The 26,361-nt window shown below is 43.8% G+C and overlaps 2 protein-coding genes across 5 annotated transcripts in view; both read right to left on the reverse strand.

The window, feature by feature from the left end:
* NUP54 (nucleoporin 54) overlaps window positions 1-1,809 on the reverse strand; it is a 34,372-nt gene extending 32,563 nt beyond the window's left edge. The window contains exons 1-2 of one of the 2 annotated variants that reach the window (XM_089912069.1): window positions 1,662-1,809; window positions 804-965 (exon numbers count right to left, since the gene is read on the reverse strand). In XM_089912069.1, coding sequence (XP_089768195.1) covers window positions 804-965; window positions 1,662-1,728 — 229 coding nt within the window. In that variant the 5' untranslated portion in view covers window positions 1,729-1,809. The remainder of the gene's footprint in view (window positions 1-803; window positions 966-1,661) is intronic. The other variant, XM_022599464.3, reaches the window with a different exon arrangement.
* A 3,958-nt stretch (window positions 1,810-5,767) lies between these two features.
* The window catches only part of SCARB2 (scavenger receptor class B member 2), a 68,945-nt gene continuing 48,351 nt past the window's right edge, over window positions 5,768-26,361 (reverse strand). For 2 of the 3 annotated variants that reach the window (XM_022599345.3, XM_089912071.1), the window contains 7 exons: window positions 24,215-24,334; window positions 19,737-19,906; window positions 16,220-16,338; window positions 14,735-14,808; window positions 13,333-13,384; window positions 10,175-10,333; window positions 5,768-8,688 (listed from right to left, as the gene is read on the reverse strand). In XM_022599345.3, coding sequence (XP_022455053.1) covers window positions 8,650-8,688; window positions 10,175-10,333; window positions 13,333-13,384; window positions 14,735-14,808; window positions 16,220-16,338; window positions 19,737-19,906; window positions 24,215-24,334 — 733 coding nt within the window. In that variant the 3' untranslated portion in view covers window positions 5,768-8,649. Of the gene's footprint in view, window positions 8,689-10,174; window positions 10,334-13,332; window positions 13,385-14,734; window positions 14,809-16,219; window positions 16,339-19,736; window positions 19,907-24,214; window positions 24,335-26,361 lie in introns of those variants that run through there. The other variant, XM_089912070.1, reaches the window with a different exon arrangement.

Raw genomic sequence — 26,361 nt, forward strand, 5'->3', positions numbered from 1 at the left:
ATATATATATATATATATATGTACACACACACACACACACACACACGTTATAGTTTGTGTTTTGCAGAATTTCCAACGAGCTTCAAACAATCCATATAGATACCAGAATCTTCATAATTACCTTTTTGAGTACAAAGACATCTTGCCTATCTTTTAGAAGCTAATGCTATCTGACAATAAATTAAATTGCTCTCTCTGATCATTTCTCAAAAAATCCAGTAAAGAACTGGGGATTCTTTCTATAATTGCATTATCTTATAGAAATGTATCCTAATCTGCTCAGTTGGCCAAAGAAACACATTATTATTATTGTACAGGTTAAAAAACAAGACAGGTTGCTGCTGTTCGTATAAGACTTGTTTCTCTCAGGAAACACAAGGACAATCAAATGAAGTTCCAATGAAAGATGCAGGAAAAAATGGAAAAAAATGACTGCAGGAGTCCAAGAATTCCAGGAAAATGGGCCTGACTGTTGAGCTTATACTTCGAAAGAGATATCTAATAATTTGGAAGATATACTCTACTCAAAATAAAAATCCATTCCAAATACTTATCACTTGGAAGGTATATTCTGTTCAATTAAATGCAAATTTAACAAAGGAACTTTATAACTTGCCAGACTTCCCCAAACCAAAATTTTTAAGAGTGTCAAAAGTTGGTACAAATGTTTTTGACCAGACATTAGGAAATGAATTTCCTTTCCTTGTTAGACAAGTCGCTGTTCTTTTCCAAACTCTGGAACCACAAGATATTCTTGGACTCCAGCTCCCAACATTCGTTACACAGACGACCCGCATATCTACCTGCACTTGCCAGACTGTTACCAAAATTGAACGGAGTCGCCGAGGTAGTAGAAACACCGAAATTCCCAATATTAAAGTTCACTGCAGGATTAGCAGTTAATCCGAAACCCCCAAAATTAAACCCACTGGCGGTGGAGTTGGCAGTCTCAAGCCCACCAAATCCTGATAGGCGTGTAGGCAAAGAAACAAACAGAATTTTAAAAGGAGGAGGGGGGGAAGAAGAAAGAAGAAAAGAAAAGAAAGCAAGGTAAGGATTAGAAGAGTTTGCAGGAGGTTTCAAAGAAGTGAACAAAGACAAACCCTGACTTTGCTCCAAACGAGTTAAGAAAGCCGAGGAGGCGGGGACGGGAAGGAGGACAGGAGCGTGTAGTCCCGCAGCAAGAACCGAAGGGGCCAGGGCCGAGGGAGCCGCAGAGCAGCGCCCAAGGCTCCCCAGCCCTGTCCTCGCCGAGCCCAGCGGCGGGAACCAAGCGAGCGTTCGGGCCCGTCCCGGACGCTGAGGTGGGGAGGGTGAGTAGAGTTGGGGAGGGAAGGATGGGTCTCCGGCAAAGGGTGAGAGAAGCCGCCTCCGGTCTCTCCGAGTCCGACTCCCAGGCGGCGGGAAACGAGCCCTAGGAGGAGAGGGCCCTGCGGCGACCCACCCGCAGCGCGCGAGCTCCGGGTTGGGCCTCCATTCTCCCTGCGGCCTCCTCAGGAGCCGCCTCCGCCCGCTCTGCTGCCGCCCGCCCTTTACCGAAGCCCCTAAAGTCTCCGCGCGGGCAGGAGACCCCAGGATCCCCAAGCCGAAGAGTCTCGGACCGAAGGGCTGGACCAAAGGCCTTCCCTCCTCCCCGGGAGAAGGTCGGGGGACTCACTCACCCGCAGGGGCCGCGGTGGCTGCAGCTGTACCAGAGGTGCCCGAGGGAGCCCCAAAGTTGAAGGCCATGTCGCGGGAGCAGGGGACCAGAGTGCTGCTCCCGCGGCACTCCGTGCACTCCGCTCTTCGATCCGCTGGGAAACCACACCCGGATCTCGGAGTTCCGCCTCTTTTCTGGCCTAGCCTAAGAAGCCGGAACGCCTGAAAGGCGTAGGGGGTGGAGCGTGGAGAGGGAACGCCCCCGGCCGGGCTTGCTTCCGGGGGCCTGTGGATTCACGTGGTTTGGAGCGTCGCAACCAATGTGAGATTCTGGGAAGCTCGCCGTGGCGTGCCGCCTGAGAGCCCTTAAAAACTTGCTTTAGGGAGGCCCCGTGGAAAAGATGTGCAGCAGGCTGAATACCAGTGTCCAATGAAGACAGGGTAGGAAAGAAAGCTAAATCCTTATTCTCCATAGTGGAGAGACAGTGGATAACACTAAAACCGAAACTTCACGAAGCAGCATGTCACTTAAAGTCATGGGGTAATGGTGGGGAAAAGAAGAAGAAAGAAAGAAAGAAAAAAGAAGAAGGCTAAAAGAAGTGCCTCTGAGAATGATGTCCATTTAGGTTTTTTGTTTTTTGTTTTGTAGAATTCTTGGTAGAAACTTTGTAGAATTATTTGCTTCTTAAATCTATGTGCTTCTGTAACTTTAATAAAAATAAAAACAAAGTCATTGTGTCTATCGAAATTAAAATTGTCTTTGGACCTAGCAATGCTACTTTTAGGAATTTATCTTGTAAATGATTTGGCAAAATTAATGGAATACAAGGTTATAGGTTACAGCCTTATTTATAATAACAAATGATAGGAAACAGTGTTTTGCTTAAATAGTTGCATTCATACAAAGGAATACTATTCAGCCAAGTAAAGCTCTTTATGTACTGAAAAGAAAGATCTCAAAGGTAAATTATATAAACACAATTTAGAACACTATACGTGTTCTAAATGCTACAATTTGGGTGGGAAAAAAAGAGGGCTAGAATATGTAATTACATACATTTGTATGAAATATTCCTGGAAAGATACATTTTTAAAATGAATAACATCGGTTGCCTCTGAGAAGATGAATTGGGTGGCAAGAAGATGGGTGGAGGGAGGACTTTGCAGTATAAAGTCCATTTAGTTTTTGAAAATGTAAATGGGTTACCTACTCATACAATTAAATAATGCTAATAGTGGTCATTGCAGAAGTCCCAGTGAGAACGCTGATATACGGATGAGGACAGCAGGAATGAAGACTGGGGAGCAGGTGGACTTGATGATTGATGGGGTGTGGAGAGGCAGGCAAAGAGGAGTCTAGCAAGGGTCCCTGGTTCCTAGCTTGTACGCTGTGATGTCATTGGAATTTGGGAGGGAGACAAGAAAAAATGAGTTCCTTTCCTTACTTACTGGATTTGAGGACAACCTGGCTGAGGATATCCAGCTGGCGCTTGGATATGTGGGACTGAGGTGGAACAGAGAGGCCCATGTTTAGGGTGTAATTGAAGCCTGGGTGCCAATGAGATTGTCAGGGAGAGAGGATCAAGTGAGAAGATGCAGCTGAGCATCAGTAATTCGACCAGAGGAGACAGCCCTCAAGAGAGCCTGCGAGAAAGAAGCAGCAGCAGCTGAGCCAAATCACAGACGTTACGGATGGAAGGGGAGAACGATCTCAGATGGAAAAGAATGGATGACTATTTCTTCAGTAGGAAGCCATCCCTGATCACCCTTTCTAAAATTGCACACCCCACTCCTGTCACTGGCTGCTTTAATATTCTTATTACCACCACCTATTTATTGACCCCCAGCCCCCATTTAATGTTAGCTCCATGAGGGCAGCAAACTTTGTTTTATTTACTGGCTGTGCCCCTGGTGCTAGCAGAGCGCCCACCCACATGATAGGCCCTTATTCAGTACTGTGGAATGAATGAATGATTTCCTCGACATGTTTCTCTCCCTTGCCTTTCCCATTTTCATCTCCAAGTCCTACATATTTTATCTTTTAAATATTTCTAAAATATTTCATTTCCACTGCCATCTTCCTGATTCAAATTACCGTAATCTCTTGCCTAGACCAGGGATCAGCAGACAGCCCATGAGCCAAGTGTGGGCTGCTGCCTATTGTGTCCACAGTTTCATTGGAACACAGACATATGCGTTTGCTTACGTGTTGTCTATGACTGCTTTCATGCTACAAGTACAGAGTTGAGTAGTTGCGACAGAGAGGCTTGCGAAGCCAAAACTATTTTCTAAGTGGCCCTTTACAGAAAAAAAGTTTGCCAGCTCCTACCTAGACTATCGCGGTGCAATGAGCAAGATTCATTCTAGGTTGTCTGGCAAATGAGCTAGCTGTGGCTGGGGGTTCCCCCTTCTCCTAGGGGAGGGGAAGGGGCTGCACCCAACCTTATGTCCCACGTAACTGGTGTCTTCTTCACCCCAGCAGTGGAGGTTGCAACGTTCCATGGGCAGCCCAAGTCCAAACTGCCCCTTGTTCAGTTGCTTGTGTATTCCTCCATTGACAATACTTCACCCTATAAAAGGTGGACTAGAAGGAGTCTGCCCTCTGCACTGAGACCAAACAGTGCCCTGGCCCTCAGCTTGCCTCACCATGGGATGACAGGAAGATGGAGGGTCTGTGCCTTCCTTTTTCCAGAATTTTGTTTTTCCCCATTAAAGCCATTGCTTGACCTATGCTATGTATGTGGCTTTGTGGAATTCACCCTGCAGGCTAGTGCATGACACCCAGACAAGATCCAGTGGGGACCCTAAAGGAACCACCTAACACAACAGCCTCCTAACTGACTTCCCTTCATCCACGTTGACTCTCTTCCAATTTATTCACCCTGCAGCTACAGTGAGTCTTTCTAAACAAACCTGTCGTATCTCCCATTCCAACCCCCCTACACACACACACACACACACACACACACACACACACTCTGACCAACAACCCAGTTCACAATACTTCAATGCCTTCCCGTTTGCCTTGAAAAGGACCAAAACCTTTGACATGGCTCAATAAGGCTGCCTTTCTCTTCAGCCTCATCTCCCACTATTCTTCTTCCTTCTCTGAATCCCAGCCAAATATTTTCTCAGTCGCTTGTAACATGTTCCTGGGCACCTCCTGCTACCTCTGTCTGAAATGCTTCGCTTTGCCTCATTAACACCTATTCTTCAGTCTCAGTTAAATGTTACTTCCTTGGGCAAGCCTTCCCTCAACTCCGAGTCAGGTTCCCAGAGCATCATGAAACTTAGTTGAAAGTTTACATTTATGATCAAACAAGGAGCTTCTCCTGTGACAGGAGCCAGTGAAGCAGATTTGGGATTCCTAGGAAGCACTTATGCTGAGGTTCAAGTGTCCTTAATACATAAGCACATTTGTAACACTGAACTAAATATTTTATGATTGATCTGGATTTGCTCTGACTTCAGAAATAAGTTGCAATATTATTGGGATGGGAAAGGTTTTAAAGGTAATCTAAACTTTTGGACTAATAACTTCAGTCCAAATGTCCACAGAAACAAAGGTCTGGTATTTCTCCAACAGCTCTCTGATCTTGCTGAGCCCTCCGGGTGAACTTGTCTGCATTTCACTTTGCGTTTACCTGGAAGCAGACCTGAATAAGGATGTTAGTGCAGGTAGATTATTTGGTTGGAAGCAGCAGTGAGGGGGTGGGTAGAGTGAGACAGGGGATGAAGAAATGATGATAGGAAGCAGTTTCCGGTGTGGGCAACCCTAGCTGAGGAACCAAGTAGAATGAGCCTGAGAACTGTCCCTCTGAGGACTGGCACCTTTGTCAGCTGACTCTTGCCCCCTTTGATTGAGCGTCAATACATAGGAGTATTAACCCCCATGCTCCTGAGGGGCTTCCGGGGCTCTGGAGAAAGCTCTGAGGCAGAAGAGCACAGTGTGGGACCTTCTTGAAGTGGGGCTTGTCAGGCTGCCTGTAACTGCAGCTGAGCTGAAATCAGAGGTGGCCCAAGGGTGTGACTCAGGCCTGAGTCCGTCAGGAGGGCAGAGAGCATCTTTCAAATGAAACTCCACAGACCACTGGACATCTGATGACATAACATACAATTTCCAGCGCAATTTCATAGAAAGTTTTTTTATTAGTGAAATATTTCATTGCATTAAGGGTAGAAATAAACATGTCAAGAATCACATGAAAGGAACCAGCGGTATAAACTATAGGAAGAACATTCTGCTCAGCATTCTCTTTAATAGCCACAAGCAATTAATCCTAGTGATAATGCCCAGAGGGCCAAGGATGGCGGTCACCTTTTACAGAACTCTTATCTTGAGCAACTGAAATAAAAAATTAGCCTCTCTTAAGTAAAACCCCCGATAAAGGTTAGTTGTGTAGTACTTGGTCTGCCTGACCATTAGTGAGCTTTCTAGAATAAAGTCTAGTGGGAAAAGCCTGGAGCTGAAAGTGGCAAAGACCATCTCCTGTCCTGTGTTCAACTCCTGATTTTCCCTGAGAGAAGTGAGGTAACCTCTCTCCGTTTGGTTTCTCCCTAAATTGAGTATCATAGTACAGGACACCGTATTCTTTGATTGTGACAATCACAAAGCTTTTGGGGACCTTTCTAGGATAATAGCTCCACAAAAATGACCATGAGGAACTGTTTGTTATTTCAACCTAAAACCAAATAGGTACATTCATTCTTCTTAACCAATCTATAATCTTGACTGCAGTGTATGGGTTTGCCACAGATTTTTCAGAAGGAAAATATCAAATGTGATTTTTAAGCCAAGTAACTATTAAGAATCATATGAAAATATTATGCTTTTGGCCTCCCTGACTGTGTGGGATTCAATCAAAAGGTGTACATCATTAACTGTAATATTATCACTCATAGTATTTAAAAATCTCTTCCTCACGGATAATTATATTCTGGTAAGAGAATGAATCAATGGGTACGCACTGACATCAGTTTTATTAATGTGAATAAATGGGTGCATAACAGAATAAGATGTGCCAATTATCTAGTTAAATATTGATAAATTTTTAAAAATCTAGATATTTGGCATTATTGAAGACAAAATATCTTCAATTTAGCTTTTCACATTTCGGTGATTTGGGGTATCTATAGGTTCTATCTTAATTTATAGAGAAATTGAGAGTTTAATGAACTGCCCCTTCAAAAAGGGAAACATTACAAATTGCTTTAGGGTAGAGAGTAGGAAAATTGAGGCAAGGAAACGAAATGATTTATTACCTCCATACAGGGATCAGAAGTTGTATTTGTGAAATCTGTGGCTTTTTTTCTTTCATTTGCTTACACTGAAACCCAGTTTTAAACAAAAAACCCTGCAAATGATTCAGTTGTTAAGACATTATCTGTGCACTTTGCCATATTAACTGTACAGGTTTCTCAATCAAAAATGAATAGTGAACGTTGAGAATCAAAGAAACTGCCCTTAAATATGCTTGAATTCTGTGACAGCTGATGGTTCCCAATCCTGACTTAGGTTACACTGAAAGCCAAGAGGTCTTCTGCAGAGAGGTGGCTCTGCTTCTGGTCCCAAGGGACTTTTCTTAAAGGCACTTCCTGTGCAATATTTCAAAACACCATCACTCTGTCAGCAAAATGATTGTCACAGGAAGCGCAGGGCACATTTTTCTCTATTCAGTGAGTGATAGTGAGCCACAAAACATCAGAAGGAACTGAATCTGAGAAAAGAACAACTTATAAAAACAATTTCAAAGTTACCAAGAAGACTGCCCTAGAAGAAATGTCTCTTTAGTGTAGTCAGGCTTCCTGAAATTTAAGTGTAACTTAGGCTGTGGAGAGATGGATTTCCTATATTTATAAATCATTTTACAAATAATCACTCAATAGTATTGTAATTGTAACAGTCACATTTGGCAAGGGTGATTGGGGAAAAAAATCAGTTACTGATTACCTTCTCCCAGAAACATCTTTCCACATCAAGATCATTTGGACTAAAAAAATAACAAACTACCCACAAATGTCGTAACTAGCATTCTATTCTATATGAAATATCTGTACTTGTCCTCACCAACATCATTTATGCATCCTCTCAATTCACAAAAGTACAAGTCAAAAATCCTCAGGTGCTTGTCACTATCAACTCCTGGGTACCACCTCCACAAACCCCTTCCCTGCTTGATTCCTACCCTGTATGAAAGCTGTCTGAATTATTTTCCTGGAGGAATTATGAACTGAAGATTAGCAAGAAATGCAATATGGGGCTTCCCTGGTGGCGCAGGGGTTGAGAGTCCGCCTGCCGATGCAAGGGACATGGGTTCGTGTCCCGGTCCGGGAAGATCCCACATGCCGCGGAGCGGCTGGGCCCGTGAGCCATGGCCGCTGAGCCTGTGCGTCCGTAGCCTGTGCTCTGCAGCGGGAGAGGCCACAACAGTGAGAGGCCCGCGTACAGAAAAAAAAAAAAAAAAAAGCAATATGCACCTTTTCAAAAGAGGAAATTAGATGCATTTGAATGATATTGAATGAGGCTTACCATTTTACCCTGCATCCCAAAATCTTATTTACTTCTGTTTTGTGGATGAAATGAATGGAGGAATACAACATCAAATAGTATTTATGTATTTTGAGCACAAAGTTTGGTGAATGAAGAGTAGTGAATAAGGTTAGACCAAGTAGTGTTAACAAGTGATGCACAGACATTATAACCACGACAGTGGTCACAAAATTCTGGAGCTACCAGCACCCAACAACAAAAAAATTACTATACCAGAGTTTATTAAATACTTGCTAGACACATGAAAAACAACTTGTCAGGGACCACAGGATCCTAATGGCCAACCAGGTCAGCCTGTTCTTGAACCTCTGCCAGAAGGTGCTGAACACACGCAGGCACGGGGTCTCCTCCCTCTCGCACCAGTTGACAAGCCTGTGAGGATGCAGACAGTTGCCCCACTGTCGTGGTCCAGGTCACGACAGCTCGCACGCTTCCTTCCTCAGGCGCAGCCCATGGTTAGCTTAGGTTCGTATGAGGGGTGCTCTTTCGTCTGCAGTTCCCTGAGACCAGGTGAGAGATGACAGTGAGGTTAGGAGATCACGTGACCAACTTCTCCCCAGATGTGAAAAGTGGAGAGAGGGGTGCAAGGAGGGGAAACTGATGGGAAGACTGTCATCCCAATCACCTTCTCTTCTCTTGGCCTGCTTCCTCTTGCTGTTTCTTTAACATTCAGCCCTAATCCTCTCCAGGGGGCCTGCTCTGACACCTCTACCCTGACACTGGACCAGAACCTTTCTCCTTGTGTTGACCTGGACCATAATTCTCATCACACCCTATTGAATTTCTCTCCTTCAGTTGGAGGCCCATCAGAGAACAATGTGTCATAGGTGATGGGTGCTCAGTAATGCTTGCTTGTTGGATATGTGAAGACGGCTAATTGTAGGAACAGTCATAATATTTACGTGGGCTTTCATCTGTGCCTATGAAAAGCTCAGTGACAGTACAATCCATCTTACATTGACTGTAAGATCAATCCATAGATAGAAATGGAAAAATCGTTGTCTCACACCTAATTCACGCTAATGTGATGGGCATGGGTTGAAAGGCATACTGGAAGCACGCAGAAGACAGGGAAATCTGAGCTTATAGGATTTAGATGGTTTCAGCCTATTTCATTTCCTACGTCACATTTGCCTCATACATAATGGAGGCAGTGAAGAGAGGGGAAAAAAAAGCCTTTGTTGCAAACAGAGAGGCTGGTGAGAATTTAAGAAGGGCTCATTGAAGGTGTTAAGACCCCTGGGTTGGCCTGCTGGTCACTTAGGGAAGCCAACCTAACCACTTATCCCACCTGTTTGGGGCTGTTCCCACCCCTCCAGGAGAGGAACTACTCCCCTGTGCCCATCATTTATTATGCAATGACGACTCAGTGGTAGGTATCTTCTGATAAACCAGGGATTCTTTCCAAGCAGATTTCTGGCTGCCTTGCTCTATAATTATGGAGCTATTTTGTCATATATCTAATATTTATTGAGCTCTTACTAAATGCTTACACTGGGCCAAGTGCTTTATGTTTAAAATATCATCAAATCCTCACAAAAAACTCCTAAGCGAGGCTCAATTATCATCCCATTTTACAGACAGAGAAAACAAGGCACAGTTTCTGGGGTCACACAGCTATTAAGTGGCCAAACTGGGATTTGAACCTGGGCAGTCTGACAGGAAAGCCCGGGTGCCTAGCTGTTTTATATTCTTCCTCTTTTTTTCAGGTTATTTGCAAAGACATAATGCTTTCTCCCAGGGGTTCCATTCCTACCAAGAAAGCCTGAAATACTGGGAAATACCATTCTATCACCCCTCCACCTTGACACACTTCCCTTGCCTCTCATTTGGCCCAGCAGTAATATAACCATCAAATCACTGTGCCCAGCATAAAACCTCAGAATCCACCCTAATAAGCCCTCTGACAGCCCTTCAGTGAAGCACAGCTGAAGTCCTCAGGGAACGTTATTCAGTAAGGGAGACATTCCTCCAGCCACTGCTCACCTCATCCATGGATCCCTGTCCTCTGCACGCAAGCCAGGTGAAGATCAGACCAAAGAACACACCCAGCGCCATGATAATGTAGGGTATGTTGGTGATGATCAGAGTGGTGTTAATCACAGACTTCAGTCGACTTGCAGTCTCTTTATCAATGAGAACACTCTGCGAGGAGGAGCAAGAAAATAGTATTCCCTTGATTACTGAATATCCAGGGTGTAAAGTTTTTTGCTCTATCTTTCCTCCAAACCATTAAACACAATTTGGGTATGTCCTCCTGTTAGCAAACCAGAGATACTGAAAATCCTTTTATAAGTCAGAATAACCAGAGGGGGCACTTATTCATTGATGTCTCTTTTCTCCTGAAGACATGTTTTACTCAAAATTGGTGGGAAAAAGGAGGGGGAAAGTATTCAGAAATACTGAGATAATATCAGCTTTTCTTTTGTATCAGATAACTCCATGTCACCCTTCAAAATCCAACTCAGCATAACTTCCTTCCAGAAGTCTCCTTTGGCCTGGTTCAAGGCCCCTTTTCTGCGCTTCCATCTCACATTCTAAAATCTTCCATCACTGTCTCCACATTCTGCATTATAACTGTCTGTTTACTTGTTTGTCTCCTCCTGACTGTGAGGTTCCTGAAGGCAAGACTTTTATTTCAGTCAACTAAACACTGGGTATAGCGCCTGAAACACAGTAGGTGCTCAATTAATGTCGCTTGATTAGATTAATGAATGAATGAATGAATGCAATATTCCAACAATGGCATGTGGAAAGCATCATTTCTCTCTTGGTTGGATCTATACTGATCGGGACCAGAGGTCTAGACAGAAAGTGTTCAGGGAAGTCTTGAGGCTAACCAGAATTCCAGATAACTAAGGGCAAAAGTATTATCACCTTAAACTGTGAGGTATCTGAAGAGCTTAATTCTATAAAAATTATTAGCAACAACCGGGACTTTGGGCTTAATTTAGGCTCAATTTGCAGATGAAGGCCCATCATGGTCAGAGTCTCCACCTCTGGAAGGAAAGGGGTGGGAGAGCAGTCTCCAAGGTCACTTCCAGGTCTAATGTTTTCCTTTTCTAGAGAAGAGAAAAGTCAAGTTCTTTCTGGGAGGGAGTAAAAGCACGAGGTTTCACTCCATCATTCCCTGGACTCAATCTATAACAAAAAGTCAAAGCAGAGGTTAAGGTGGAGGGGACTTCAAATATGATGCAACAATGAATGTAAGCTGGCAGAACAGGGCCCTTCCACACTTTCAAAAAGCCCTCCTTCCATGGCTCTCCCCACAAACAATAACCGTAATGACCCAGGAGCAACTGCAAATAGGTCCTATAAATGGTAAATATTGCCTGAATTCTTCCTATGAAACAATAAAAGCCTTGTCTTAGAACTGTAATCACAAACCCTTCAAAAGTTTATCAATGTGGCTACCAATACAATGCTAAGTTGAAAAAGGATATAAAACTGTATCTACCGTATGGTCTCAACTATGTAATATCAAAACCAGAAAAATACTGAGGCAACATAAGCAGATTTCAATTGCACTTTTCTGTGAGGGATGGGCTTGCTTATCAAGCAGTTCACTTTTTAAATACTATTTTTAATCTCCTGAGTTCTATAAAGAGCACGTTACTTTTACAAAATGTGAAACATCAAATTATTTTTTACAAAGTTGTTTTGGAAAAGAAATTTTACAATATATTGCTGAGGAAAATAAAGCAAGTTAAAAACAATTTATCAGGGGCTTCCCTGGTGGCTCAGTGGTTAAGAATCCACCTGCCAGTGCAGGGGACACAGGTTCGAGCCCTGGTCCGGGAAGATCACATGCCGCGGAGCAACTAAGCCCGTGTGCCACAACTTTTGAGCCTCCGCTCTGGAGCCCGTGAGCCACAACTACTGAAGCCGGTGCACCTAGAGCCCGTGCTCCACAACAAGAGAGGCCACTGCAATGAGAGGCCCGCGCACCGCAATGAAGAGTAGCCCCCTCTCACTGCCACTAGAGAAAGCCTGTGCAGCAAATAAGACCCAACACAGACAAAAATAAACTAATTAATTAATTAAAAAAAAAACAATTTATCAGTCTGCCTCAGGTTTTGTGAGAAGTCATTTGAACTTTCCCTTTCCTTGCTAATCTTCGTTACTAAATCTTCTACAAAGAACAAATATTTTTAGGGAAGAGAGAAAAATCATGAAACTTTAACAACTGTTGCTGTTAACAATGGAAGCCAGCCGATCATGAATTTGAGGGGGAAAATTCTGCAAGTTTCCCCTCAAAACTGGGTGAAAGAGAGAAGGGAAATTGAGGAGATATAACTACAGTAAATGTGATATGTGATTCAGAAAAGAACTTATCACAGGCGTCTAAAATAGTGGATGTTTTATGAGCTTTCAGAATATGCTTTACAGAACTTCAATTTATGCCTAACAATTAGGGATAACATTTCTGTGGGTACACTGTGAAAGAAATATTTCTCAAGAGAAACTCCTCTTGTTTGAACTAAGACAGGAACCAGAAAGTAGAAAAGACTCTACGCTATGATGAAGGATAAGGCACCCACGTATCACTGCAATTAATGGGCATGTATCACATTTTATTTAATAATTTCTCAAGCACCCCACGCTCTTTTTTATTCTTTTTCTCCTCAACTAATGAACGGTAAACTAATTACCTTTGCATTTTGTTTCTTACATAACCAGTTTCCCAGAAAGAAGTTTCACCCAAATAATGTTCTTGACAAGGGAAATTTCTTTCTGTCGTTTTCAAATCTCAGACACAGGAAGATTCATGTAAACATATAAACAGAAATTTTCTGAGGACAAACAGGTTTTTAAAAATCACCTTGGGCTTCCCTGGTGGCACAGTGGTTAAGAGTCCGCCTGCCGATGCAGGGGACGTGGGTTCGTGCCCCGGTCTGGGAAGATCCCACATGCCGCGGAGCGGCTGGGCCCGTGAGCCATGGCCGCTAAGCCTATGCGTCCGGAGTCTGTGCTCCGCAACGGGAGAGGCCACAGCGGTGAGAGGCCCGCGTACCGCAAAAAAAAAAAAATCACCTTTGCCCCTTTCTCACATCTTAAATTACACATAGCTACAATCGCAGAAGTAGGAAGTTCCCCAAGCTTCCACAGGTAAAACGTACCTGTGGCTACCTCCCAGGACTTACCTCATTGATATACATCACTGGGAAAACCAGGGTTCTAATATTTCCCGTTTCACTACAAACACAAAAAAAGAGACTATTTTATAGACATCCTCATTAGGATGGCACACTGGCCTGGCGAGACAAGTTTATATGAAAATGCCAGCCCAGTTATTTCATTAAATTACCTGGAATTTATGCAGACCTCTTATTATATCTGCAAACACCTAATAATCAGCAGTTAGATCACAAACAGTCTAGCAATTCAAAGTGTTGCACATTTATGTAAAGTGTGTTTAACCAAAACACAAGATGCCAAAAGTAAATTCATCAAAATGATTACCATACTCCCAAGAGTTATTGGAGGGGAGGCTCCAGCAGAACAATGCTGTCATTCCTCAGAATGTTTTATAATTAGGCTACTCAGTATTGTCTTTACAAGAGCCTGGAGCAATCACTTACTGAGCATTTACTATGTACCAGCTCTGTACCAGGTGTCTTGGGAACATTATCTCACTTAATTCTCATGGTAGTCCCAATGCAGTAGGTATTACTGTCCCAGGTTTAAGACAAGGAGATGGTGGCTGGGAGTAATTTGCCCAGGACCGCCATGAGGAAGTGGTGGAGCTAGGATTGGAATTTCACTTTGATTCTAAGGCTCTAGATTGTAACTACTAAATTATACTCCCTCAGAAATACACAAAATGCATCCTTACAAATCACATTTGCTTTCTAGAAAGATCCCAAACACATGTGCTTAAGCCTGGCAAATTTTATGGGGGGAGCCAACCAAGTTTGAATGATAGATAGGCGACAGAAAGATTAGATAAATATAGATATATTATAGATATGTATTACAGTTTTGCATTCTGCTTTTTCATTCAACATTGAATGAAATCATTTTCTCAATTTCCACTGAAAAGTCTGAGCAGGAGATTATACTCGAGAATCCTAATTAAGTAGAAGGAGTGTGGGTACACTGGACTCCAGAGAGTATTTAACCATCCACGGGAGGGTTTGTGGCTGGCCTGGGTGGGAGCAGTGGAAAGAAAGGGAGGGAGGGAGGCAGCCAGAATCCTGGTGAGGGAAATGCTTAGCAGAGTGGGTAAGAGTAGACTCTGGGCCTCAGTTTCCTCATCTGTAAAAGGGGGTAATACAGGGTTATTGTGAGGAACAAATGAGTTAATGTGTGTAAACTACTTAGAATAATGGCTGGTCCATGGAAAACATTCTATAAGTGTTTGGTTAAGTAAAATAATTAACTTCCAAGACCAAGGCTGCCCATGACAATGCTGATCGTGCCTCATCCCTGAAGGCCAGGGTGAACAGACTTAGAAGTGGGCGGTACCCCTCTCGACATCAACCCCACCAGAAAGTCAATGTAGCAAAACCACCCTCTGCCTCTGCAGAAACAAGCAAAACTTACATAAAGTCATCTAATTTTTTGACATAAACGTTGATTTGGAACCTCTTGGCTGCTCTTAGGATAATTCCAGTCAACTGTGAATCAGAGAAGTAGAAAGAAAACGTTAGGATTTATTAAAACCACACACACAGTTTTTGTCGATAGAGCACCGTTTCTGGGTGGTTCTGATAAACAGGGCGGCCACTGCCACATTTGCTAGGCAGAGTGGGACGAGGGAAAACTGTTCCCCAGGACAGAATGAGAATTGTGGATTGTGTAAGGTGCCTGGTAGACCAATGTTTCTCACACTTTACTATGCATGCGAGTCCTTGGGCACCTTATTAAAATGCAGATTCTGATTTGGTAGGTCTGGGGTGGGGCCTGAGATTGGGCAGGATGCTGTCACTTTGAATAGCAAAGCCCTAGAGGACCCGGGCAGGAAGGAGATCCAGCAGATACCCTGTCGGCTCTGGGTTTCCAGGCGGAGGGCCAGAGTGCTACAAGGAAGACATGGTGACAGCCAGAGAATGGTGCCCACGTGTGGCCAGGCCCACCCAACAGAGCCCGGAGGACAGACACAGCATTGTCCTCCCATGGCCACGCCACCTTCTGCACCAAATGGGTGGGGTTGTGCCTCACCCTGGTGACAAGCAATTTGGCTACTGAAAAGGAACTGACTGATGGCTAAGAGAGAAAAGGGAGAAAACCACACCTGACCTTATTCACAAAACGATAAGAGCACCGATTTCTCAAATATAAATGCAATGAGTGTAGCTAAGGGTGAAATGCCCATAAGTCGCTGTGCTCAAAGAATGTGCTGGCTCTTCTGTGACTGTTTCATGCATGTGCTCAAAATCCCAAGAATGAAGATATCTCACCTTTAATTCAGTCCCTATAGTGAAAGGTTCTCACATTGTGAAATGATACATCCTCTCAACATGGTTTTTAGGTTTTCTCCTCTATGAATACGGGATTAGAGTATGTATATATTTGATGCTTTTTAAATTAATGATGTCATATAATAACTCTCAAAAGCACCTGTATAAAGAGTTTTGCCAAAAGTGACTGAAGCTAATATATATACATTTAGATTTCAACCAAAACGTTCCTGGCAGCGAGTAAGCAGAGGAATGTCTTCACCCTGCTCATCTGTGGCCCAGTGAGAGGAATGTGTGTATGTTCAGGTCCAGTCTTTTGGCAACAGAAGACTGACCAGGTTACCTGGGTCCGATTCCAGTTGTTTCCAATGATGGGACTTTCACTGTTGCTTTTTTGTTAAAGTGGGTTTGCCGATATTTCTGCGTATTAGCTCAATACAACTCAGCCTTCTAATTACAGGGCTGTGAGACTCTACATCACATCACACTGAGCTGAGCTCCCTCCACTTGAATATGTGAATGGAAGGAAGACAATACACTTCTCAAGAGTACCCAGGGCTAAGCTGGTGAACACCGTATAGACAGAATAAAATGTATGTTTTTTAACCAAGAAGACGTGTGTACTCACAGGATTAATGTCCACAAATGTTTCATGATAGTCCTTATTTGGGTGCATGCCTTCTATGGCAGAAACAAACTTCTCATCTGCTTGGTAGAAGTGTGGGAAAGACATAATAATAGGTGCACCTGCATTTTGAGGAAAACAGAAATGAATGGTGAGGTTCTTAAAAGTCTAAGATGAATATAAAGTTCCTGACCACAAATCCAGTTCCTCAGTAGGGGGAAAGCTATACACAGAAAAGTTGGGTTGGGGAGAGGGGCAGGCTAAAAGTATATTCTATACCTCTTAGCTAGGGATTTATACTTCATCTTCTGACATCTCATTTACCCCTACATTATTTTATATCATAATATGAAGTCCTGGCTTCATATCATGAAGCCAGGCTAAATGAAGTCCTGGCTAAATCATTTATTCTTCAACAAACATTTGCTGAACCTATAATAGACAAATGCTTTACACACATTCTTTTAATTAACGCTCCCAGCAGTCCTATGAAGTTAGAACTATTTCCTTCCTTTTGCATTTGAGGAAAGGGAGGTTCAGAGAAGTTATAAAATTTCCCCAAGCTTTCAGGTGATGGAGGCAGAATTCTGATCAAATAAGGGACGACTCATTTTACTTTTTTTTTTTTTTTTTTTTTTTGCGGTACGCGGGCCTCTCACTGTCGTGGCCTCTCCCGTTGCGGAGCACAGGCTCCGGACGCGCAGGCTCAGCGGCCATGGCTCACAGGCCCAGCCGCTCCGCGGCATGTGGGATCTTCCCGGACCGGGGCACGAACCCGTGTCCCCTGCATCGGCAGGCGGACTCTCAACCACTGCGCCACCAGGGAAGCCCTAGGGACGACTCATTTTAAAGCACTCGTTTCAACTGTAATTCTCTACCAGTACATGGACTTTTTTCCCCCTTATTTTCCTGCTTTCCTGTTTACGTTTTACCCAAAATAGGCATCTTGCGGCATCCTAGTTCCCCGACCAGGGACTGAACCCCGGCCCTCAGCAGTGAACGTGCGGAGCCCTAACCACTGGACCGCCAGGGAATTCCCAATGCAGAATTTTTTTAAGACTTTGCCTGGTCCTGCCATCTGCAGCCTCTTGACTAGATCAAGGTCTGCCCACAGGAAGACACTGGTTTTTTTTTTTTTTAAAAAATTTCCTATTCATTTTAAGGAAGCAATAGAGAAGCAAGTTATTAAAGGAAACCTATTCTATTGATAGATTTTGCTCTTGAAAAGAGGAGAGGGACTCAGTAACTGCTGTCAGGAAAATACATTTTGGGAGAAATTAGCTTAACGGCGAGTAGTTTAAGTCTGCTCACATATCCTCCAGCCCATGGCTCAGACACCTCCCTTGCCACACACACAGTTCTGCTCTCTGCAGCTACACAGTTTCACGAAGACACGATGTCCTTCTTTGTGACCTACACTGACCTTTATTTATTTATTTTTTTGGCTGCACCACGTGGCTTGTGAGATCTTAGCTCCCTGACCAGGGATGGAACCCAGGCCCTCAGCAGTGAGTGGGCAGAGTCCTAACCACTGGACCGCCAGGGAATTTCCTACACTGACCTTTAAAATGTATTTTTAAAGATCTGTTAAGGACTTAATAAGGGCCAGACACTGTCCTGAGTGTTTTACATACATTATCTCTAACCTTCACACAACCCTCCAAGGAAGTTATAATCACCACCCCCCCCCCCATTTTACAGATGAGAAAACTGCTGTCTGGAACCCTCCTTCAGCAACGTGGCCAATTTGCTAACAAACAGAAGTCAATCCCAGATCCCCCTGACTCCAGAACGCTCACTCATCCCACCAGCCAGAATGTTCCCCTGGGGAATGCAAAACACTTGAGGATAGTCCTGAAGGGTAATATTTCAGTCCACAGCTGGGAACACAGAACAGGCAAGAGGAAAAGGATTATAGCAAGAGGTATGACTGTTGCAAAGTAGAATCCTTCTGTTGGTTCTGACATCAACTTCTTGAGGAAGCAGACTGTTAACAAAACAACAAGAAAAATGTGTCTACATGTGTGCCTTGAACCACAGAAACATGGGCTGATAGGGCAGGTGCCATTTCAGGACCATCCCCCAGTGAGCCAGCAGGAGAGGTCTGATCTCTAGGTCAGGGGTGTGTGTTCCCCAGAACAGCGGTTCCCAATCTCGCAGGTACCAGCTTCATGAGAATCACCTGAAGTTCATTAAAACTACAGATTCTGGGGTGCTAGCAGGTGGGCCCTGGGACAGATGTTTTAATGATTCTCCAGACAGTTCTGAGGTCAGGCTTGGGAGCCATGACCCCATCAGACAAGGAAAGGGAGGGTTATCCCAAAAGGAGATTTTCAAACAAAATGGACAAGGGGGCAAAAGTTAGCACATTATTCAGGAAAAAAGTACAACTTTAATCAAGAGAAAGGAGTTACAGAGTTTCTCAAGAGAAACTTTAAACAAGAATTGTAGCCTCAGAAAGATCGCAGTACAAATATGAGAAGACCCTAAGTTCTAGCAGGAACTTGCTCAGAGGTAAGGATTTTATAAAAATCCCATTCCTTCTCTGAGCCCTGGTTTCCACAGTTATGAACAGAGGCTACTGGCTGTCAATCTGGCAAGGCTATTGTGAATATTATGCAGCATGTGACTGTAAAAACTAGTCCTCGTGATGAAAAAAATGCTTCTGTCAGCTGCACCCCTGATCATTCCACCTCATTCACGGAAAGGAGCACATTAGCTCAGACATTAAGAAACACTGGCCCTGGACCGGTTTCAAGAAAAAAGAAAAACAAACTCTTAAACTACTGCCCAGGAAAAACATAACATGGCAATCTAGGAATAAAAATCATTACAGGAAAGCCAATGCTTTTTTTAAAAAAAAAACTATGCTATAGCCATGTTACAAAACTTTTTTTTTTTAATTGCAGTTGATTTACAATGCTGTGTTCGTTTCTGGTGTACAGCAAAGTGATTCAGTTATATATATATATATATATATTCTTTTTTCAGATTTTCTTCCTTTATAGGTTATTACAAGATACTGAATATAGTTTCCTGTGCTATACAGTAGGACCTTGTTCTATTTTATTTTATATATAGTAATTTGTATCTGCTAATCCCAAACTCCTAATTTATACCCTCTGCTTTCTCCCTTGGTAACCATAAGTCTGTTTTCTATGTCTGTGAGTCTATTTCTGACAAAATGTTATTCTTTTTTTTTTTGGTACGCAGGCCTCTCACTGTTGTGGCCTCTCCTCTCCCATTGTGGAGCACAGGCTCCGGACGCACAGGCTCAGCGGCCATGGCTCACGGGCCCAGCCACTCCGCGGCATGTGGGATCTTCCCGGACCGGGGCACGAACCCATGTCCCCTGCATCGGCAGGCGGACTCTCAACCACTGCGCCACCAGGGAAGCCCCAAAATGTTATTCTTGAAAGGTCAAAATCGCTCTTTCTATTGGGCTGACAACATTCTCTGTTGAAGAACACCAATCCTGCATCCAGACCCTCCTGCCCATGTCCCCTCTCTGAGTTCTTACCGTTCTTGCAGACGCTGACATTCAAAACTCCTGAGCCCAGGCAGTTTCCTTTAGGTATACAGAAGCCAGCGTTGTCTGAGGTATTGGCTAATATTTCTGCAGGCACCTTAAACCTCAGGGCAGGCAGTCCCTGCACGCTCTCAAAGTCACTGAAAGTTATATATACTGACCTGTTAGGAGGTAAGAATAAAAAGTCAATGTGAGCTCCCATCAGCATGATCTGCCTGTACCAGTGAGTTAGCCAACCGTTCTTGGGTATAACGTGGCTAAAAGCTTACAGGATAAGTGGAAAACGAAGAGGCAAAAGAAAGCTTGAAAGGAGCTCAACCCATTGAATGTGTAATAAAGTAGGAGACAGATTATAATGAAAGATGTTTAAGAGGCAGCAGCTATGCTAACATCTTAACAAGGCTTAGAACAAAACATAACGTGTGGTAGAAAATCAAGAAAATGAGTTAGAATGGATATTTGTGCTGAAAGAAATGAGTCGCCTAGACTAGCATGGACACATGCCAGGGTGAGGCAGAGGCAAAGCAAAAGCCGAAGAGTTGGCAAAGGGTGTGGCCCGGTAGATTCTGCAGGCCTGGAAAAGTGCCCCATTAGACAGATACTTGATTAGAATATATACTTTTTTTTTTTTGGGGGGTACGCGGGCCTCTCACTGCCGTGGCCTCTCCCGTTCCGGAGCACAGGCTCCGGATGCGCAGGCTCAGCGGCCATGGCTCACGGGCCCAGCCGCTCCGCGGCATGTGGGATCCTCCCGGACCGGGCACGAACCCGTGTCCCCTGCATCGGCAGGCGGACTCTCAACCACCGCGCCACCAGGGAAGCCCTAGAATATATACTTTGATACCCATTTCCCCCAAATAAAAATAGTTTCCGTATTTTGCCTAGGTTGCTTATTTCGATGGTGTTCAACATCATTCTGCCTTCAGTGGTTACAGCGTTTCAAACAGTGGTCCCTTATGATACCAACCACCCTTCTATGTGCACAGCACCTGAGTGACAGCCAAGGCACTTTTCACATACACTGTGGTAACTGATCCTTCAGCCCTGCATCTGAAGGCATCTGAAGGCTGAGGGGAACTGCTTTGGGGGCCTCACTTTTTCATCTCTGAAGCACAGGGGGCACACATCTCTCCCTGGGTTGTGACTTACAGGAGTTGCCTTCCACTGCACATCCCACCCCATAGCACTTTTTCATGAAAATTTTAAGCAAACAGAAAAACAGAGAAAATACTATAGTAAGTACCTTTTATAACAAATACCACTTAGATAAATAAAATGTATATTTACGGATACAACTGGAGCTCTCTGCGTAACACTCCTGATTGTAGTCCTCTGCATCCCCAGAGGTAACCGCTATCCTGAATTTGGGGTTTATCATTCCCATGCAGGTCTTTATACTTTCACCTATGTGGATATTCATAAACAACTTGTGGCACTGTTTGTTATTTCTAAATGTTATATAAACAGTATACCATATTCTCTTTTACAATTTGCTTCTTCCTTCATTATATTTTTAAGATTTATTGCATTAATGTACATGGCTCTGGTTATTATATTTTACCGTTTGTTTGTTTTTTTGCAGTACGTGGGCCTCTCACTGTTGTGGCCTCTCCCATTGCAGAGCACAGGCTCCGGACGCACAGGCTCAGTGGCCATGGCTCATGGGCCCAGCCACTCCGCGGCATGTGGGATCTTCCCGGACTGGGGCACGAACCCGTGTCCCCTGCATCGGCAGGTGGACTCTCAACCACTGCGCCACCAGGGAAGCCCCTATATTTTACTTTTAATATGATATTCTATCAAACAAATACCCCATTATTTATTTATTTATTTATTTTTAAACTTTTTGTTTGTTTGGTTTAATTTTTGGCTGCGATGGGTCTTCGCTGCTGGGCACAGGCTTTCTTCCAATTGCGGAGAGCTGGGGCTGCTCTTCATTGCGTTGCACGGGCTTCTCATTGTGGTGGCTTCTCTTGTTGCGGAGCACGGGCTCTAGTGCGCGGGCTTCAGTAGTTGCAGCACGTGGGCTCAGTAGCTGTGGCTCGCGGCTATAGAGCCCAGGCTCAGTAGTTGTGGCGCACGGGCTTAGTTGTGCTGTGGCATGTGGGATCTTCCTGGACCAGGGCTCAAACCCATGTCCCCTGCACTGGCAGGCAGAATCCTAACCACTGCGCCACCAGGGAAGCCTCATTATTTATTTATATTTTCCTTTTCACAGGCACTTAGATTTCTTTGGATGGAAGAAATTTTCATATATTGAGATATGGGGAAGTTATTCTGGCTTACACATGATTTAACTTAAACTTTATGCTAATGGGAACAGCCTCTCTCATAGCCTGTCAAACACTCATTGTACATCTGCTTTAACCATTAAAGTAAAGAATGCTTTTAAAAATCAAAATGGAGTAATTGTGGGTCACATTCAGGATGGAGCCGGGTGGCCATTGTGGATGTGGTTTCAGACACATTCCTGCATCACTGTGAACATAAATTTTCTGAACTGCATCAGACTCAAGGACACCACTAGCCGTTCTCAAAACAGTATCTGCTCCCAGTGGCCAGCTGCAACCTTATGGTCTCAAGGTCTCCCCTTGTAACTATGCAACCATTTCAGATCCCAACCAATCCTGGCTTAACAAGAACTCTTACTTCTTGCCAGCTCCAGTTATAATTCTTGATAAACAACTCACGTAACTAACTGCAACCTTGAGGTTTTTGCCTTTGTACGTCTCCCCCGTTTTGTAGTCTGATAAAACACAATTCAAGTGCTCCTTGAATCAGTGTCTCCTAGGCTACAGTCCTCAGTTTGGCTCAAATAAAACTCTTTTCTAATCCTATTATAGATTCTTTATTATTTCCGTTGACACTTCCAATTTTTCCTAACTACAATCCATGTTGCAGTGAACTTTTCTGTATAAATCTCCTTCATGTATGTACACGAGTTTTAGGTCAGGGAACCTTCATAGGAGAGAAGTGCGGAATCATGGGGTTTGCACGTCTTTGGCTTTACTAAGCATTGCCAAGTGGCTCTTCAGAAGTAGTGGTACCAAACAAGAATGAGTTTCCTCTGTGCCATATCTTTAATAAGCCTCCTACTACCCTCTGAAGTTTCTTTGTCTCACCCATTGCGCTCAAACATATTTTCTCTTCCTTCAGTCCTTTCACAAATATTGACTGAAGGGAGCAGCTGGATGGAAGGTGACTGAGATATTCCACATGAAAGCTGGAAAGGGTCTGCACCATGGCACAGAGAGCAGGGATGGAGTGAAAGGAGAGCTCTTTCTGAGGAGGATGGATCCCACTTGGTGACTGATTCAGTGCAAGGGAAGAGGGAGATTTATAGTGATTCTGGAAGGGCTGACTGAGGAGGTGCTCAGTTGTGTGAGATATGAAAGCCAGAAGAACAGCTGACCTTGAGAATATTGACTCCATAGCATCAAAGGCAACTAGATTAATTCTTTTTTTTTTTTTTTTTCGGTACGCGGGCCTCTCACTGATTGTGGTCTCTCCCGTTGCAGAGCACAGGCTCTGGACGCGCAGGCTCAGCGGCCATGGCTCATGGGCCCAGCCGCTCCACGGCACGTGGGATCTTCCCGGACCGGGGCACGAACCTGTGTCCCCTGCATCAGCAGGCAGACTCTCAACCGCTGCGCCACCTGGGAAGCCCCAACTAGATTACTTCTGATGGAGGAGAAGTCTCACAAAAAGACTTGCAGGAGTGAGTGGGAGAGGAAAGGGAGGCTGTGTGATCAGCCTCTCAGCTGAGCAGTTTTAGGGTGAAGGGCAGGAGAAACAGCAGGGATGATGGGGAGCTGGGAATCAGGTCACAAAGCAGGAGGCCTTCCTGCCACAGAGGGGACTTCATCATGCGGGTCTGGACAGAAATAGCAGGTGGGAGCCAGGGAGAGGTTGCAGGCCACGTGTGAGCAGATGGGATCAACGGGAAGGTTAGAGCTCAGCAAAGACCTAAGAACTCTGAAATACGGACTGCAGTATGCTTTCTTTACCTTCTATGGAGCGACCACCTGTTGACCGGAAGAAGACCAGGGCAAATTTCACACCTGACAGAGCATACCATAATAACAAAGAGCTAACATTTAATGTTATTGACAGTGTGACAGGCCCTGGGCTGAGTATTTTATTAAAGTAACTTGTTTGTCCTCAAAACAACTCCCAAGGTAGGCAACTCTTTCTATCCTTATTTCACAAACGCAGAAAGTTAGGTACAGAGTGGTTAAATAATGTTCCCAGGGTCACACAGCTGTAAGTGGTGGAGCTGGTATTCAAACCAACACAGCCGGGCTCTGGAGTTAGTGCTGTGAGCCACTACACTTTGCTGTTTCTCAATATGCCATCATCGCTGATCACTCACTAAGCATACATATCCTCACCGAATAAGTGCAACTATATATAATTCCTCACAGTTTTGGTGGTCTTACAGTCAAAGAATTTATTTTTCAGGTTCTTACCTGCAAAAATCAGATGGGAAGACATAAAGGACTTCGTCTTTGGTGATTAATGGGTGAAAAGAATCTCCGTCTGTTCCGTTGATCATATTGCACTCGTCTGCTGTCCACCAGTCAAGTGACCTGTCATTGGGAGACAAGAAAGAGTCCAGAGGGTCACACTTGATTTTGGTCTTTTTTATTTTCTTTAATGGTCAGGACTTTTCAAGACTCAACTGGGAGCTGGCTACCCATAGAATCTTATTCACACGCAGACACAAGGGTGGTATTGGTTGGGGACTGGATCAAGAGGCGGAAAAGCAGGCCCCCGATCCCCAATCAATTCTGACAGAGGCAACAGCCAAAAATCCTTCCCTTCCTCTAAGACAGAGTATCTCATGTACAGGTCTGGGAATATGCACTTACTTAAAGCAGTGATCCATTTGGCATTTACAGTAGCTTTGTTCACAGCCAGCCCGTGGACAGATGAGCCCTGGACAGATATTGCAGGGAGATAATATTTGTGACAGAGCATTAACTGTCTCCCCCTCCAAACAGCTAAGGGAGGATTTCTTTTGGGTCACAAGAAAGTTTAACCTTGAATCAACTTTACGCTCACTGAGAGCACAGTTGAGATGGCGGGTTTTTAAAAATTAATTCCTCGAAAAATGGTATAAAATGCAAAAGACAGGAAAGGACAGGCAATAAATAGTAATTCTTCTAACTTCTGGTCAAGGTGGCCTTCTAAGTTCGTGAATTGAGGACATCTTCCAGTGCAGTGGTTGACAGAACAAAAAAGAGAACATTTAAAAGGTCTATACCCTACTCAAACACAGAAGAACATCTCCCTAGACAATGAAAGGTGATAACTGCCAAGTTGTGAGTAGGGCTACAACTGCCGGCCCATTGGGCTGCAGGTCTGGAAGCCAGGAGAAAGATCTGCAAGTCTAGCTCCTGAGGTTAATGTTAAAGGTTAAAGTGGTCCAGCAAGGGTGTGAAACCAGGATCTGGGGGCAGGGATTTTCTGGCCAGCGAGAGAGGCTGAAGAAAGCAAGGCTGAGTTGCTGGGAGGCAGAAAGCCCCAGGCACAGCTTCACATCCAGAACCTGAGTCAAGCTGCCTGCTGACTCTTTGGCCAGATCTGTGATGAACCCTGGGTAATCGTGAGGTGGAGACCCACCATGTGTACTGGTGTTGGGGTTCCTAGGTAGGCTACATGGAGGCAACTGCAAAAGTGTTACCTAGGGAGAGGTGAGAGGATGGATGGATGGTAGAATGGATGGATGGATAGATAGATAACAGACAGACTTCCCAAATAATTATTCTGCAAGTCAACATTTTTTTTAATGAAAGAAACTTATACTAAGAGATAGGCAACAAAATCAACAATAAGATGAATTCACCTGAGAAGAAATTAAAATAATTGAACAATCTGGCTAATAAATATGTTGTTTAGTATCCTCAAAGAGACAAATGGAAGAATAACATCTGTTAAAAAAGAATGGTAAATTATTAAAAACAAACAAAAAAGAATGAGATAAGAGTAGAGAGACCCAAAGAATGAAAAATAGAAACCTTCAGAATAAAAACAGAATAAAAAAGTTTTCTGAAAGAAAAACTCCATATAGGGATAAGCTCTAGACGGTAGGTAGTTGGAAAGAACTGGCTAACTGAAAGATTGCTCTAAGGAATTTATACAAATATAAACTCAGAAAGATTAAAAATTAAAGGATCAAGATACAGAGAATATATCAAGAGGCTCCAATAAATATTTAATAGGAGTTTGTGGGAGGGTAGTGAGAATAGAGTGAATAACAGAGAAGCAATAATTTAAGAGATAATGGCTGAAAGTTTTCCAAAATTTAAGAAAGATACGAGACCTTGGATTGAAAGTATGCCCCAAGGGCCAAATAGAATAAAATAAATTCAAATCTAGATATGTTGCAGTAAAACTGCAAAAGGCCAAGGAAGAAGATAGATATCAAAAGCCAATGGAGTAACATCTTCATAATTCTGAACTGTCAACCTAGAATTCTATACCCAACTAAAACCATTAACAGCTGAAAGTGCAATAAAGATATTTTTAAATATGCAAAGTCTAAGAAAGTTTACCACCCACGGATCCTCACCGAAGGGACTACTAATAGAGTGTTTCCCAACCTAGTAACATT

This window comes from Delphinapterus leucas, chromosome 5, assembly GCF_059928025.1.
Source record: "Delphinapterus leucas isolate spDelLeu-1000000601 "Yukka" chromosome 5, BTC_Dleu_Yukka2, whole genome shotgun sequence".
In the NCBI taxonomy this organism is placed as follows: domain Eukaryota; kingdom Metazoa; phylum Chordata; class Mammalia; order Artiodactyla; family Monodontidae; genus Delphinapterus; species Delphinapterus leucas.